The following is a 17,526-nucleotide window of genomic DNA, read 5'->3' as shown; positions in this document are numbered from 1 at the left end:
TCCCCACGTGCTCTCCAGGCCGCCGCTGGCTGGTCCCCACGTGCTCTCCCCACGTGCTCTCCCCACGTGCTCTCCAGGCTGGCCACACAGCATTTCTCATGGGCATTCCACTGTAGCCAACAAGATCATCCTCTGAGTTACTGTTGGCCACAGCGACGCCCTTTCTGGAAGTTCTGCTGCCGCGCGTTCCGGGCCTCTTGGGAGGCCCCAGTAGAAAGTGCTCAGGTAGAAACAAGGACTCATTCCCTCCTCAAGGCCTCCAAGGATGCGCCTTGCTGCGCCGCCTATTCGGGGCAGTGGGAACTGCTGAGTCATCACCGCACTGGCCCACGCTGCGACCCCACTTCAGCTGGGGGAAATGTGCATTTCAGAACCAAGGAAACACGGACAGGAAGGCCCACTTGGGGAATAAACAAAGCACTGTGCCAGCAGCATGGGGGCCGTTTGCAGCCACTCGGCAGAACTAGTTTTACTTTTTCAGGAATTTTGTGAGCCCGTTATTCATATAGCCATTGTGAAACATTGAATGATAAAAACACACTTAAATAAACTGTTTTAAGAGCAGAGGCGATCAATACTCAAGCTCACCATTTTATAACTGGTTTTCTACATTTTCATGTCATCAGCGCCCTTGAGATTATTTCTGTCCTCCGTGTCTGCACGGTGGGAACTCTTTCCTGTGCACCTGCAAGTCTGCGTCTGCTTGGTTCGGCCCGCCGTGCCTCATGTTGGAATTCACTCCACATGTGCGATTGGGCGTCTGCTTGGTTCGGCCCTGCCAAGCATCATGTTGAAAATCAGTTCCCATGTGTGGCTCTGCGTCTGGTTTGTTTGGCCCCGCCCTGCCTCATGTTGGAATTCGGTCCCCAGGTTGGAGGCACAGCCTGGTGGGAGGCCTTTGGATCATCGGGGAGGGGCGGATGGGGCTGGGCGGATCCCTCCTGAATGGATTCGTGCCCTCCCCGGGTGGAGGTCAGCAACTTCTTCTCTCTTAGCTCCTATGAGAGCTGCTGTTAACGAGAGCCTGGCCCTCCCTCGCCCTCTCCTGCTTCCTCTCTCCCCGTGTGAGCTCTGTACACTGCACGGCTCCCTTCACCTTCCACTGCAGGTGGAAGCAGCCTGGGGCATCCTCAGATGCAGACACCTGTGCCATGCTTCTTGTGCAGCCTGCATTACCGTGAGCCAAAGAAACCTCTTTTCCTTGTAAATTGCCCAGCCTCGGGTGTTCCTTTACAGCAACACAAACGGACTAAGACAGTGTCTCTACCCCTTCCCTTTAGTAGTTTCACGTGAGTGCTGAAGTCAGCCGTGATAGGAGCATTTACACAGAGCAGAAATTACCCGGTGCCACAATTCACAATTCTGTTGTGCATGGGACAGGCAGCCTGCACACCATGAACTGTGAGACACACAGGGCCGGGCTGAGGATGGTGAAGAAGGGGGTGTCTCTGAGCACATGTGGGGCCTGAGCTGCCTGGGAAGAGGATTGTGTTTTCATCAGACTGAGGAGCTCAGAGCATCCTGGCAGGGGACAGAGAACGCCTGAAATATGCTGAAAAGCCCAATAGCTGGACAAGGAGAGCCACCGGGACCTCAGGGCCAGCAAGGCAAGTTCTCCGTGCTTGCAGGGGACACCACTGAAGGGTCTGGATTTGGAACAAGAGGTCTGGATGTTGAGTTCAAGGATGGACAGACAGCCTTAGACTGACTGCTCGTGACACCCTGGGCAGTGTGGAGAATGGACTAGGGCCGGGCAACCTCTTGGCAACCACAGCCTGCAGGTCAAATCAGACCCACTGTCTGCTGTTGTAAATAAAGTTTTATTGGAACACAGCCACGACCATCCACTTAGGCGTGGCCTGCAGCTGCCTCCACACTGCAAGGCAGGGCTGAGTAGCTAAGTCGGAGCCGTGGGCCTGCCGAGCCTGACCCAGTTGCTACCTGCCCTTCCCGGGAAAAGCTTGCTCCCCGTGGACTGGATTTTTCTCATTACTGTGGGCTGGGCTGCCAGTTTCATTCCTGACCCTGACATCGGTGATGCTCTGCAGCAGTGACTGGGGTGGTTCTCAGGTTGCTTTTGTGTTCACTTTCCGTTCCTCAGCCTGCTTAAAAGAGTCCGCTATCACCCACCTGAGGGAAGCGAGCCGATCAGTCAGATGTCTCCTCTGTTTGCAGGAGGACATCAGCACTGATGACCGTATAGCTCTCTTGCCACCCAAGGCTTACGTCCGTGTCCGCCCCTCCCCTCCCCGGGACCCCACCCCAGCCTAAAGCTTTAAAGGAGTTTTGCTTTAGCACAGTTTTCTGTCTGCCTCGTTCTTTCAGCACAGTAGGTAATTACTTACATGTAAAAAATAATATGCATTTGCTCGAAGGGAAAAACTTTCCATAAGACAACGGAGAGGCCACAAAGGTGGGAAGGGCAGGCTGTAACAGGATCTCATTCACGTCCCTCCGAAAGGAGTAATTTCATTACCCCAGATTAACACAGGGGTGCTACAATAAGGGGTGAGAGTAATTGATATTTTCCTGCTGTCTCATCCTGTGTTAATCACAATTGCAAGGCCTCTTCGTTCGTAGGGTTTGCAGTGAAATTCCATTTTTTTTCTGGTTTTCATCTCCAAAGCGACAAGGGCTTTATGCAAACGCGTATTTCCACAGATTCGTAAGCCAAGGTCAATTGCCTTGTGACATCCATCCTCTCTGTGAAGTGGGGCAGGTGGGTTTGCTGTGTTGGTGCTGGGATTACTGAGGTTTCATTTCCATCTGCTAATTGTTTCCAGAGCTCATTTCCCGTGGTTTGCCATCGAGTGCAATTCATTCTCTGAAAGTCTTCCTCATTCTACATCAGGAGAAAACCAGGGTGAGGCTTTTATGAGAGCTAAATTATTATAGGATGTTCCTGTCAGGGCATGAACAAGAGGCCGCAGAATAGCTGGTGGTGCTGATGACAGAAATACACACGTTCGACTTGGCCTTCTGGGGAGTCTTTTTATCAACACCTAATGCTGGTTAATGACACATATTTCTCAGTAATTATACAGCTACGAACGATTATGTAATTTTAAAATAAGATGTTGCAGTTTGCAGAGTGTGTCTACATATTTCTCATCAGTGATTCACGGTAGTCCTAGGGTCCTGGTGGGACATCCCTTTCTAGATGGAACCAAAGGCGCACAGTTGAGCTGGCCCGAGGGGAACCCAGTGGTCAGTGGGAAAATGGGGCCTCGTTCAGGTTCTAATTCTGTGCCTGTTCATGACCCTTCCATTAAGGTAGATGGGTCAAGCAGTCGTGTAATTGAATTTTTCAATGGAGAAAAATGCTCAGAGGTGCCCGGAGACCGAGGACCTCTCCAACCTGACCCCTGTGCTTTTTGATTTTTCCTAACAGTTGACAACAAAGACAAACTGGAGGAAACCTCTGGACTGAAAATTCTTCAAACCGGAGTCGGGTCGGTGAGTAACGGGAGGGGTGCTGTCTGCTCTGAGATCGGCGATGCCGTCTGGGTGCTGGCGAACACCGTGAGAACAGAGGCTGGACCTGCAGGTTAATTCAGCCAAGGTCCTGTTTCCCGGGGAGGACCGGTGGGCTGCGGCAGGAGCATCCTCTCTGGGTGGGAAACGGGGACAAAATGTGCCTGGAGAGTTCAATGATGTCTTAGGGCCTTTGACGTCCTAATTTAGTATCCCCACAAGAAAAAGCATCAATGCTAAGAAGAACAGAGACGCCTTCAGAAAACGTGCACCTCCTCCCCTCTTCAGCTGTTTTGTAGTTGCTGAGTGTGTGAAAACGAATATGGGCTAGACAGATTTCTCTTTGCTCCTGGGATGCAGTGGGACAGGCTTGTATCTTCAATATCGAAGGACGTATATTTGGGAGAGGTGATATAAAACGGGAAATGCTTCCATAATATCTTTGAAGATCTATCAAGCCCCCGTGTGTCCAAACCTCACCATGCTGGTGTCAGAGAGGCGTCGGCCAGGCTCTGCCAGCAGCCATTGCCACAGGCACTCTCCCCTCACATGACAACTTAATGAACTGCACACAGAGCGCGGATGCGCCTCCTCTCAGGAATGGCGTGTGGCCACTCGTAAGTCAGTGTGGACCGAAACCAATCTGCGCTCTCGCATTTGAGATTTCGGGTTTCACAGCACTCGCCATTAGAGATAATTAACTGTGAAGGAGCGCTTATTTATGAGTGTGCTTGCTACACAGCAGAACCGCCCTCTGCGGAGCCACTTAAAGACAGGCCGCTTCTGTGGGGAAATCTCGTCCTCACCAGGCCCGAGACTCGGGCTCTTGAAATAAGAAGCTGCTTAATTGGCTGCTCTTCCCAAACAGAGATTCTTGCGCTTCCCATGCAGTGCCTGCTTAAGGAGAGCCTGAAGGGCTTTGAAAATGTCTGCATCTCGGTTAAATGACGGGCAGGGTGTTGGAGAGGAGAGCAGCCAGTGACCGATGGAAACTGGCCTCACGGCCCCGACAGGTGCTCCTGTTCTCGGTGTTTCTCGATGCCTTCCTGGCTCGTGCTGGATGAATGAGGTGTTGGGCAGCCGGTGATGCCCTGGTCTTTCTGTGTCTTTAGCACCCAGCGAAGGGTGAGAAAGAAGCCAAGAGTCTGGGCGGCTGCCGAGAGCCACCTGCATCCCACAGAAGGTGCAGTGACTGATGCGGAGGGACCAAGTGGCCTCGAGGTGGGGGGCGGCTGTGACCCCATGTCACACTGGCAGCCGTGTGTCTCCTACATGTGGAAGGAGCTGTGGTGTCCTCCTGCTTTTCCTCTCCCTCTGAGCTCATTACATGGGGTGGTGTTTGGTGCTAAGTCATTCCTACAGGGATAATGGTGTCCAGGAATTAGGGACAAATCTAGATGGACTCAGGTTAGAGCCGTCTCTGTAATCTGGTCAGAGAACGCGTCGAGGCTGGGACCGTCTGCTGAACTGTGGAATATTTAGGCCCCGTGAGAAGCGGCTGTGGTGGGCAGGGAGGTGGGTCCTGTGACCATGAAGGAGGCTCTGCCCTGAGAGGGCTGGAGGGGCAGGGGTGGGGGACGGGGAATGGGAGACTCTGGGGTTCATCTGGGAGGTGACCAGTGTGGTGCCTGGTGTCCAGACACACCTTCCTCATTGAAACCTGGACTCTGGCCACTCCAGGAAAGCGGCAGGACATGGTGAGAGGCGGAGTCACTGACTGGGCAGCTCCAGCCCAAGTGGCTTCTGCTGTGTGCCTCGCCGCACTTTGCCTCTTAAGCATGGAAGGTCAGATGTTATTGTCCATGCACACATGAGCCTGGGGGATAGCGCCTCCCTGGCCGCCCACTCAGGACGGAGCTCCTTCCCACACACACTTGGGCCTGGAGGACAGCACCTCCATGGCCACCCTTTCAGAACAGAACTGCCCTTCCCATACTAGAGGAGCCACAGGGCCTGGACGCTGTGGCTGCAGCCTCCCAGCTCCTTCCGTCCTCCACTGGGCACCTGTGATGTCCGGGCACTGCCCGCTTGGATCGGGGCATCTGGGTTTCGTCCTCCCAGCTCCTCCCGTCCTCCGCTGGGCACCTGTGATGTCCGGGCACTCCCCGCTTGGATTGGGGGATCTGGGTTTTGTGCTGTACTTGGTGCTCCCTTTCACTCAGGCCCCTTCTTGACTCTGCAGAGCTGCCCCTCGCCATCTGTTTCACGGTGGCCTCCCGTGGTCTCTGTGCTCACCCCGTGACTCTCCTTCCTCTGTTGACAAACGGGGGTCATCACAGAACCCGCACCACCGGGTTGTGTGCAGGTTTCTGGGTGGCGGAGTGCAGACGAGTGAGCACTCGTAAACATTCACTGTCATTCTCACCGTGGTCCTGACGCCCCCACAGCATTTGGATTAGGCAGGGGTTGGACCTTTTGGCTCCGTCCACCGTATCTCAGCACCCTCTGTCACGCCTTCGCCTCTCCCTCCCTCGACGCTACATGATGGATTATTTCCTGAAATTGTCTCCCACGTTCCCTCCTCCTCCATGTCTAATCTGTTGTAAAACTCAAATGTTGGGTACTTTTCTCTTGGTTACTGTATTTTTCACTTAGAAAAACTTTTTATTTAGTAATTTATCAAATGCCTTCTGCTTTGATTATGTGTTCGACACCGTCTTTTATCTTTTCAATCATTTTAAACCTACTTATTTTACGGTCTCGTCCACACCCTCTGGCTGTTTCCTAGTCTTAGGTTTCTACAACTCCTGCTCGTCACGTCGGCTGAGCCCCTCCCGCGGGTCTGTCCTCTTCCGTGGTTGATGAAATCTTTCTTTAGAATTGTGAGCTTACCTTCTGCAGGGATTGATGATACTGAAGTGTGAATTTGTATGTGAGAGTTTCTGGATAAGAAGTTTTGCCCTCACTGTCCCAGCGGATCCACTTTCGTGTCAATTGTCCCCCTGGGAGTTTCTGCGCAGTTCAGTGAAGTGTGGACCTGGCTCTGGCATGTGTACAGGTCTGGGGTCAGCCCCCACCGACTTCCCCAGCTGGTGGGTGGTCTGTTCCTGGGCTTCAATCTTGAGGGAGGCAGGTCCTCAAGGTCCTGGGCCTCATGTGGAGTCCCCATCTCCATCCACCCCCAGGCCGCATGCGCTGTCCTCGTGTGGCTGTCGGAACTCACACCCCAGCTCTCGGCTTCCACACACTGGGATCCAAGGAAAGGTTCCGAATGTCCAAGAGCCACTTGAGCAGCAGCTCCCGGTCACGCCTGGTTTCAATGGCTCCTCTCCGGTGGAATCTGGAGATCCCCTTTCTTCCTGTGCTCGTGGCTTCGTGCTCTTCAGAGCTGATGCCGTGTGTCATGTGGGATTTCGATGTGCGTGTCTGAGGGTCCCTGCTCAGCCTCCGTTTAGTGAGCTGTTCATTCACTCCTAGATGTTTATATGTGTCAGGCAGGTTTTAAGAACTGAAACTACAGCAGTGAATAAAACAGACAAACCTTCCATTACGGAGCTCCCATTCCAGGTGGAGCTGGAGGTGCATCGAGGAATAAGGCCCGTTGTTTCCTCTGAAGGCAGAACCCGGCTGTCACCTGCATTGCTTTCTGCACTCCCTTGGGGCGACCGCCATCTCTGTTCCCTTCACGTTGACCAGCTCCTCCTCTGTGAGTTCTACAGCTCAGACACTCCAGGGCCTGGGTCCCTTCTCCTCTCTGCCTGTGCTCTCTCCTGCGGGGAGCTCACCTGGGCCCTGGCTTTTTATATCATCTGTTCGGTGATGATCCCCAGCTTGTGTCTCCAGCCCTGACCCGTTCACTGAGCAACAGACGTGTGTGGCCACAGGCCGCCTCCATTTCTCTCCTAGGAGATCCGCAGGGAAGGCTCACACTTAATGTGGACCACACAGGGCTCTTGAGCTTCCTGCCAGAGCCCGTTTCTCCCCCTAGGTTTTCTCATCTCTTATTGGAAATGGCATCACTTTTCCTCGTGAAGCTCTGTCTAGGAAGTAGATTGATTCAATGCATGGAAGTCTGAATTGCTGCTCAGATTATCTGTGAAGTGGACTATTTAACTCTAGAAAGAATTGGCCTCTGCCCACCCCCGATGCCCAGCCATCTCATGTGTGGGCAGGAAGGTTCTGCCTAGACTTGGGCTGATGGGCTTCCTGCGGGGGACCGTGGGGGCCGAGGGCAGGAGCAGGAGCTCACCTGCACGGCACCACGCCTCTGCTTCCATCCACGTCCGACCTGTGTCCTCTCTGGCCTCTGAGCGAGCAGAGGATGGACCTTGCCATTCCCAGGGGCAGAAGCTCCATCATCCCTGGGACAGAAAATGACGAAACCCTGGAGTAATGTTTATTTCACCCACTGGTTACGATCTGGCCACAAGGAGCTCATCCACCCCGACCTGCCCATCTTCCTGGCCATCTCCAGATATTTCCTCGTTCCACTAAATGCTGGAGACCAGCTCCTGGAGCGCCGTCCTTCTCCACGTGGCCATTTTACATTTCAAAAGAGAGTTCTTCTCGAGCTCTTGACTCCATGGACGTCGTGCCCAGCAGGCCCTCAAGCCCAGCATCTGTGCCTCCCGCTTCATCTCTGCCCGTCTCCATGGGGAGGCTGCTCCTGGGAGAGGGAAGGAGGTTTATATATTTGGAGTAGATTTGCGGTGGTGAAAATGGGAGAAAGGGGTACAAGTTGAGAAATTATTTAAAAGCTAATGACTTTTTTTCTAATTTGAGTTGCCTTATTCAGTATTAAGCCTGAATTTGACGATTCCGATTTTTAAAATGTATTTAAAACTCTAATCCCTGACTCTGGAATATAAAGCAGAGTTTGATTACAGAAATCTAATAGCATTTACAAAATCTCTCGCCTGCACTTGCGTTTAACGCACGTGATGACAGATAGTGGAATTAAAACCTTTTAAGCCAAGTGGAAATATCTCAAAACAAAATTTAAAGGAAATGAGCAGATTACAGTGCAGATACACACCCCTCATAGATGGGTGGCATTTTGATGTACTTCAAAATCTAATTTCTGATATCTTGAAAAGTGTTTGCATTTTATTCCAATTAATAAAGCCATGTTTTTTTCCAAAGGAGAGTGATAATCACCAAAAAGCAGAACTCAAAAGTTTGGAAGAAAAACAATCTGGATAAAGGCAGATCCATGGCTACAGCCTTCTCAGTTGTATCCGGAGTTAGGGGTGTGTTCTAGTTTCTTAGCATCATGATAGACAGAGCAGAGAGGTGCCCTGCCCAGCGTTCTAGCTTCTAAGCATCGTGATAGAGCAGAGAGGTGTCGTACCCAGCGTGTCGGTGACAAGTGACCAACCCCGAGTCTGGGCAGAGCCCCTGCGGGCTCAGAGCGTGAACAAGAGGGATCTGAGCAGCAGCTGAGGGGAGGAGCTGCTCAGACTGGGGGCTGCCAGGGTGGCAAAGAGCCCCCCATCTCTGCCGAGGGAGCCTTCTCTCTGTTCAGTGTGGGCTGAGGTCAGAGGTCGTAAGATGGTTCTTCAGGAAACCCCGGGGCCTCCGAGGCAGTTGGGTGTGAATCCCTGCTCAGCTCGCGCCACCCTCACGCTCCAGTTCAGCAAGCTCCAAGCTTCTGTTGCTGTTGCTCATTGGGCTTCTGGGTGAAACTTTCTTCCAAGAAAGGATTCTGTAGCTAAGAATATGTGGATCCCAAAAGTCCCTTAAAAGTCTATGAACCTATGGTCATGCATCCACCCCGTGAATAATGTGAATTTGCCATGTGATGTGTGTTACCTGGGGTGGGGGGCGGGGGTGAGAATCCACCCCGTGAATAATGTGAATTTCCTGTGTGATGTGTGTTACCTGGGGTGGGGGCTGGGGGTGGGGAGTGCGGATGCTCGGCACTTACCACAGGGAGCAAGCAGTGGAGCAGAACTGAGATGCACGATGGATGTGTTTGAAACCAGCTTTGTTTCCTGCCCCCGCTTCCACCCTGTCATTTCCTGTCTGTGGAAAGAGGTTTGCTACTGTACGCAGCTCCTACCCAGTTGCTTGGGGATTACCAAGAGGAACTTGGACATTGAATGCACACTTTGGTCAAGTCAATAGCAGGAACATAGCAGCCGTGGTGGCCCAACATGGCCATGCACCTTCTCCCTGGGCTCTTGTGAAGATGCAGATTTCCTGCCCACCTCACTAGATGCCTGGTTCTACACACCCAGGCGTGACCCAGGAGAGGACAGGACAGAGGGGGGCCTTTGCCCACAGGTGAAGGGAGCCGGAGTGAGGAGGTGGGGAGGTGGGGAGGAGCTGCCCCTGCTTGTCAGGGTAACAGCTCTTGCTCTGCAGGGCCCAGCAGCACGACTCTGCCTTTTCAGGTGCATTAGATGTTTCAGGTGGGTCCCGGTGAGTGGATAAGGCTCTTGGCTGGAAGAAATGCTATTTGGGAGATGCCAACAGGTGAGGAGGGGAGTTGCAAGCAGACCACTTGCAAAGGGCTCTCCAGCCAAAATGATTTATGTGAGACCAGAGGCCCTGTGGTGCTGGGGGCAGGTGAAATGTCACAGCTATAATGGGGTGAGAAATCTGTAGATGTTCCAATCACATCCTAAGTCTAAAGTCCTTTTTTTTTTTTCTTGAGATGGAGTCTTGCTCTGCTGCCCAGGCTGGAGTGCAGTGACGTGATCTCGGCTCACTGCAAACTCCACCTCCCGGGTTCACGCCATTCTCCTGCCTCAGCCTCCCGAGTAGCTGGGATTACAGGCACCAGCCACCACGCCTGGCTAATTTTTTGTATTTTTTAGTAGAGACGGAGTTTCACCATGTTAGCCAGGATGGCCTCGTTCTCCTGACCTTGTGATCCACCCGCCTCGGCCTCCCAAAGTGCTGGGATTACAGGTGTAAGCCACCGCACCCAGCCTAAAGTCCTATTTTTAAGATTAGTACTGAAGGTTGCTTATGAACAACAGTTTTGGTTTTATAAATAAAAACTACATGTTATGAAACTCATATACGTACACTCTGTGGGAGGCAGGGTGAATAAGTCTGACTCTTCAGAAGGCAGGACAGCAGGGGTCATCTGTGAACCAACAAACAGAAACTCTTCCCCTTTGGCTCAGTAATCAAACTCCCAGAAATTTATCCTAAGAAGACACTCCACCCAGCAAGGAAGTCAGAAAAACAAAACCTTCGCCAAAAAAAAAAAAAAAGCTGACTTAAAATATAAAACGATAGCAAGGCAACTCATCATAACAGTCAAATCAAGTTCTGTGATTTCATTAAAAATTTTGAAAACTCTAAACTTAAAGGCAGCTGTGTAAACACATGTGTGCACAGAGATGTTAGAAGCCCATGTACGTAATGGGCGAATAAGAGAGCAGCTCTTATGGGGCTGATGGTGGCAGCAGAAGAATGACGAGGCTCGTGATTGGGGAAGGAGAACTTCGTTCCTCATGAAGAACTGCATCCTGCAGGGCGGCCATCCTGACCAGCTGGGAAGCGTAGCCTCCGGCCAGAAGCCAGAAACAGGAACTTCTAGTGAGAGGCAAAGGGAACAGGAAGTTTTGCTGAGCGGGTGGCTAAGTATACACATTCCGCAGGTTATGGGAGGAGCTGTGAATATTCATGAAGAGGAGACACGGGCATGCACGGTCAGCTAACGTGTGCAAAATGCATCCCGTGTTCACTGGGGGATGGAGGCTTAACATGTAAACAGATTACAGTTGGGCATTCTGCATCAAAAGGTGAAGCGGGGGACATGAAGGCCCTCCCTGTGCAGCCTCCACAGACCAGCCAGAGGCACTCCGTGAATGGGGTTTCTTATGAGGAAGGAATGCTGATTGGTTGTTGGGTTGAAACCGTGAAAGGAAGAGTAGCTTCAGGCACTTGGTGGATATCAGGGATGGAGTCTCTCTAAAGGTCTGGTTTCTGTTCAGCCCTCAGAGAAGGAAGCCTGGTGGTGATTAGTTGAGAGGGGGTGGTAACCAGGCGGGTCTGAACCCAGGGAAGGAAGCCTGGTGGTCATTAGCGATGGGGGCAGGTAACGAGGCAGGTCTGACTTTCATCCTGTCACGGTCCCAACTCAGTTTTAAGGTTTCTCTGGGGTCCTCTTGGTGAAGAGTGGGTCATTCCATCAGTTGGGGGCTTTGGATTTTATTTTTCTCAGTGGAATTGGAAGTGAGTTTTTCCCTTTGTCCAAAAGTTTTCATATCATTTCTGACTTCTTATTTTGGAACCATTATAGATTCACAGGGAATTGCAAAGTTATAACAGAGAAGTCTCACGTATCCCCTACCCAGCGAGGTTTTCCCCTGGTGGTTACGTCTGGGTAATTATAAAAGCCAATTATGGCAAAACAAGGAGATTGAGATTGGAACAATGTGTGTATCTAGTTCTATCCCATTTTACCTTTAGTACCACTTTTTACAACCTAAATAAAGAGAAAATATGTAACCAAAGCAAAGGTGCTTACACACACATTAGCAAACATGGGGACCTGAAGGGAGCAGCCACCGTCGGGGACATGGGCGGGCTCTGTGACCTGTTGACTGTGGTCGCCGTGTGGAACGCTCACAGTAACCAAAGTCATCAGACACCCGTGAAGATTCTGTGTGGCACGGTGCTGCGCATAGGCCGGGACATGATAAAGGTTTGAAATCACTGCTGGACTTTCGATGAGGGCCTGTGTTTGGGGATTCAAGAGAAGGGGCAGTGGATGTGGGTGGGGGTGCAGGATGGGCTGGTGGGGCAGACAGCACGGCCACACGTTCCTGACGGGGCCCCTGGAGCCGGAGCAGCTCCCAGGAGGAAGAGAAGCTCGCGTGGTCAGAGGTAGGTTTGTCAGGATGCAGCGAGAGCGGTGGGTTCAGGAGTATCTGAAGAGCATAGCTCCTGAGGCTCCAGGTGGTGGATCTAAAAAGCCTGAGGTGTCAGAGTTCACAGGCTTTCTTGCGTGAGGTGACTGATCTGAGCTTGCGAAGGTAACAGTGTGTTTGATGGCAATGCTGGGTCACATCATGGATAGAAGCCTGGGGGGACCACTGGACCCTACATCTCACTCTGCGGCTCGTCCCTAGTGCCAAGGCTAAAGAACCAGGCTGCGGTGACTGGGGTGTAACACTCCAGTCACCTCAGACCCTCTGTGAGCCCAAGAAAAACCGGGGACTCTCGCTCCAGAAACTCACTCCCACCGCACAAGATAGTGAGAGTCTCAGGGAACCTGTGAAATCCCAGCTCAGAAGCCCAAGAGCAAGCGGGTACTGGGGGAAGCAGGCACTGGGGGAGCGGGTACTGGGGGAGGCGAGTGCTGGGGGAGCGGGTACTGGGGGAAGTGCGTACTGGGGGAGCAGGTACTGGGGGAAGTGGGTACTGGGAGGAGCGGATACTGGGGGAGCGGGTACTGGGAGGAATGGGGACTGGGGGAGCAGGTACTGGGAGGAGTGGGTACTGGGGGAAGTGGGTACTGGGAGGAGTGGGTACTGGGGGAAGCGGGTAGTGGGGGGAGTGGGCATCTTTGTCATTTCCTGCACCATCACTTTATTTTATTCTAATATGCATTACTTGACAGACGGTTTTCTCCTAAATGCAAAAGTGCCTCAGTCCTAAGAAAAGGCTGTTTACTGGTAAATATTCCTAATTTGCATCTGAAAAGGGAAAGCTGCACAAAATTGCATTAAAATATTTGCATCAGCCCAGCCCAAGCAGCTCTACATTCAGCCCATCTGAGGACCCCAGACAAGCTGGTTGGTGGGAGGTCGAAGGTTAGGAGAAGCCCCTTGTCTGGTTTGGCTCAGCTGACGAGGACCTCGAAGGCCCCAGGACAGGCCCGCTGTGGGCCTGGCTCTGTGACAAGGGCCTTGATAGCCCCGGGGCAGCCCCACTGTGGTGGGCTCAGACGCACCCCCCACCAGCCTGCTTGCTGCTTACTGCTCTTCTCACTCTTTTTCTGTTTCTCAAAAGTGAAGAAAAACACAAAACTATGTATTTTCGATATAATTAACTGCACTTGACATATTGACAAATAGGAGTTCATTATGAAACAGCATCTTTTCCTCCTGGAATTATGAATGGCACACAGGTTTCCACGCTGCGCTGGCTCACGATGCCTTCTCAATACTTTCTGTGACTTAAAGGCAGGAGAGGTGCTGTGTGATGTGGCAGTTGCCATAGCAACACATTCAATTTTTATTCAATATCAGAGTAAATAGTCACGTAAGATGAAATAAGTCATGTCTGCCTGTGGCAACAGCAGTCCCTGCTTCTCGACACGCCTCCCTCTCTCCCTGTGCCCTTTTCTAACATTTTCAGCTGCATTTTTATAAAAATATGCATAATATAGATTTCAGTCGCAGGGACATGGCCTATTGTCTAAGGTGGGGACTTGGTGATGTCTCCCGCTGAAGAAACGGAGGCCCGCCTTGGGCCCGGGTCTTAGGAGACAGCAAGATTGTTCCTGTAGGTTCCCTAGGGAGCCTGGCTCATGTGGGACCAGAAGTTCATTTTTATTTAAACAGCTGAACTCTAGGGATGCTCATAAGATCCCTCAGTGTATAATAATCCAGAAACCCTTTCAGTGGACCAACCCATCAGACTTGGAGTTGTTTAAAGAGGATGAAGAAAATGAACAGGATCCTGCACGCTCCAGAGCTCCTGCTGCAGCTTTCTCAGAACAGCACACTGGCAGCAATGGTTATGTGATGCTTCCTCCCGGGGTCTGTTCCACACTTCACATGGGTGTCACTTCCCTTGTCCCCAAGAGGCAACACATTTCACAGAGGGGAGACCGAAGCAGGAGAAGTGACACGGCAGAACGGGCAGCCTGAGCCAGCCCCAGGCAGCCTGACAGGGCCAGGTCGCACTCCCTACGCCAAACCCCACATCAAATTAAGTTCCTTTTCTCATTGAGATTCCTGAAAGCTGAAATGTCCTTAGCTACATCCATAGCACATTCACACCTGGTATACTCCATGGATGTGAAACTTTTACCTGGCAAAGTTCATGAGCTACAAGGGGGAAACCCTCATTTTCAACCCTGGAATTGTCCAGCTAGGGCCATGGATGCTGATGACCTGGGTCCAGAGGTATGTCTGTCAGGAGAAACTCTCCTGTTGGGGCCAGCAGGAGGAACTTGGCTTGTTTCCAGTATCAGGCAGGTACATCTGCAACCCATCAGGGACTCTCCTTCTGAAAGCCCTTGCCCTTCTGCTCAGGTGCCTTTCTCTGCTCGGGTGGGCATCAGGTGCCCTGGAGAGGCCAGGCCTGGGTGGCAGCCAGGATGCCTTGTGTCCAGTACCCCCAGCCCAGGCCCACCTGGGCACTGTGGAGTGGAGGAACGTGCTGCAGCCTTGCTCCTGAGACAGTGAACATGGAGCCAAGCCCACCTCAGTGGGGGCTGTCGCTCCAGCATTGAGACCGCCCTGGCATCACGTGTTCCATAATCACGTAACAGGGCAGCCACCGAGCATCCAGGCCAACTCAGGTTCCCCTTTTGCCTGAGCCAGTGGCCTCAGGCTACTACTCTGTGTAGGGGAAGAAAAAGCAGTGTCTCTTCTGTTCTTCTGAGTTCCTAGGAGGGGTGGACTCCTGTAACAAAAAACAGATTCACAAGAGATAAACAAGCCGAAGTGGATTCTCATGTGCCCCTCCTGCATACATGAGCCATACCCAGAGAAACGAGTCAGTCACAAAGAGGTGCGTAGACTCAGACTTCAGCACCGTCATCTGCTGAGACAGAGCTGGAAGAGCAAGGAGGAGGTGATGGGGTGTGGCTGTGTCCCCACCCAAATCTCATCTCGAATTGTAGCTCCCACAGTTACCACGTGTTGTGGGAGGGACCTGGTGGGAGGTCACTGAATCGTGGGGGCCGGTCTTCCCTGTGCTGTTCTCGTGAGGGTGAATGAGCCTCATGAGATCTGACGGTTTGTAGAGGGCCGTTTCCCTGCACATGCTCTCTCTTGTCTGCCACCCTGTGAAACGTGCCTCTGACCTTGTGAGGCCTCCCCAAAACCACGTGGAACAGTGAGTCCATTAAACCTCTTTCTTTCGTAAATTGCCCAGTCTCCACTGTGTCTGTATCAGCAGCATGAAAACAGACTAACCTGGGAGGGGACCCGAGAAGCTGGTCAGGGAGGGCAAGGCCTGTCATGCACCCTCAGTCAAGCCCTCTGCATTGATGGGGTTTCCAGTGACGAGAGCCATCCTCTTCCAGGTGCAGAAAGGAGCCACCCTTAGAAATGGAGGATTCCTTTATAAACACAGATCTCTCTTGTAGAAGAGAATCAACTTGTTTTCAGAGCTTTTCCTGTATCTTCAGTTTCTCAAAATAATCCTTATGCCAAAAAGGCATACATTTATTGGGGTGGTGTGTTCTGGTCTCTGCCAGTCATTTTGGGGTGGTGTGTTCTGTGTGTTCTGGTCTCTGACAGTTATTTTTGGGGTGAGGTGTTCTGATCTCCAACAGTCATTTCTGGGGTGGTATGTTCTGATCTCTGGCAGTCATTTTTGGGGTGATGCATTCCGATCCCCAGTCATTTTTGGGGTGGTATGTTCTGATCTCCAACAGTCATTTGGGGGTGGTGTGTTCTGTTCTCCAACAGTCATTTTGGGATGGTGTGTTCTGATCTCCAACCGTCATTTTGGGGTGGCATCCTGACAGTCATTTTGGGGTGATGTGTTCTGGTTTCTGACAGTTGTTTTTGGGGTGGTGTGTTCTGATCTCCAACACTCATTTTTGGTGTCGTGTGTTCTGGTCTTTGACAGCCATTTTGGGGTGGTGTGTTCTGTTCTATGACAGTCATTTTGGGGTGGGGTGTTCTGGTCTATAACAGTCATTTTTGGGGTGGCATGTTCTGTTCTCCAACAGTCATTTTGGGATGGTGTGTTCTGTTCTCTGATAGTCATTTTGGGGGTGGTGTGTTTTGGTCTCTGATAGTCATTTTTGGGGTGGTGCGTTCTGGTCTCTGATAGTCATTTTTGGGGTGGTGTGTTCTGATCTCCGACAGTCATTTTGGGGGTGGCATGTTCTGTTCTCCAACAGTCATTTTGGGGTGGTGTGTTCTGGTCACATAGTCATTTTTGGGGTGGTGTGTTCTAGCCTTTGACAGTCATTTTTGGGGTGGCGTGTTCTGTTCTTTGACGGTCATTTTTGGGGTGGCATATTCTGATCTCTGACAGTCATTTTTGGGGTAGTGTGTTCTCATCTCCTACACTAGAAACTGATGGATGGTGGAGGACCCTAGACACTGGGCCCTGGTAGCTCTTAAGTAGTTTACAGACAGAAACTTTACCTTCACTTTCATTCCTGTGAAACAAAGGATCTGTTAAAAGTCTAATTAGGGTTCTGTGTGCGCAAACCCTTTTATTGAAGTGCCACTCTATTTTTTTTTAATGAGAGCATAAAGCAAAAAGAAAATTCTTAAGAAGTAACTTTCTTCTGTTGACAAGCACTTGGACTTAATGTTCCGTGAAAACAGGAAATCTTCTCCTTTCTCGTAGGCAGAGACGTGTCCCTGCAGTCACAGGGGCTTGGCCTCAGACATCTGGCATGTACTGAGGGGGTGTTGCCATGTTGACCCTGTGCATCCTCTCTGGCTGCCACGACAGAATACTGCAGAATGGGGGGCTTCAGTCACAAACCTTTATTGCTCACAATCCTGGTGGCTGAAGTCCAAGATCAAGGTGTGGGCAGGGCTGGTCTCTCCCAGGGCCTCTCTCCTCGGCTTCAGATGCCATCTCCTCTGCGTCCTCGTGTCCTCTCCCCTCTATGTGCACCTGTGTCTGCATCTCCTCTTCCTACAAGGATGCCAGTCACATGGGATCAGGTCCACCCTCGTGACTGTGACCACATTTTACCATCATGACTCCTGTAAACAGCCCCATCTCCACATACCCTCATGACCTCATTTTACCATAATGACTCCTGTAAACAGCCCCATCTCCACATACCCTCATGACCTCATTTTACCGTAATGACTCCTGTAAACACCCCTATCTCCACATACCCTCATGACCTCATTTTACCGTAATGACTCCTGTAAACACCCCCATATATACATACCCTCATGACCTCATTTTACCATAATGACTCCTGTAAACACC

General features: G+C 51.5%; 1 protein-coding gene across 2 annotated transcripts in view; it reads left to right on the top strand.

Annotated features, from left to right (window-relative positions):
* The window catches only part of PTPRN2 (protein tyrosine phosphatase receptor type N2), a 984,778-nt gene that overhangs the window by 641,196 nt on the left and 326,056 nt on the right, over nucleotides 1-17,526 (top strand). For both annotated transcript variants that reach the window (XM_023225377.1, XM_023225378.1), the window contains one exon: nucleotides 3,392-3,456. In XM_023225377.1, coding sequence (XP_023081145.1) covers nucleotides 3,392-3,456 — 65 coding nt within the window. The remainder of the gene's footprint in view (nucleotides 1-3,391; nucleotides 3,457-17,526) is intronic.

The sequence above is a fragment of the Piliocolobus tephrosceles genome, chromosome 8 (assembly GCF_002776525.5).
Source record: "Piliocolobus tephrosceles isolate RC106 chromosome 8, ASM277652v3, whole genome shotgun sequence".
In the NCBI taxonomy this organism is placed as follows: Eukaryota; Metazoa; Chordata; class Mammalia; order Primates; family Cercopithecidae; genus Piliocolobus; species Piliocolobus tephrosceles.
This window is presented reverse-complemented; position numbering and strand designations above follow the sequence as displayed.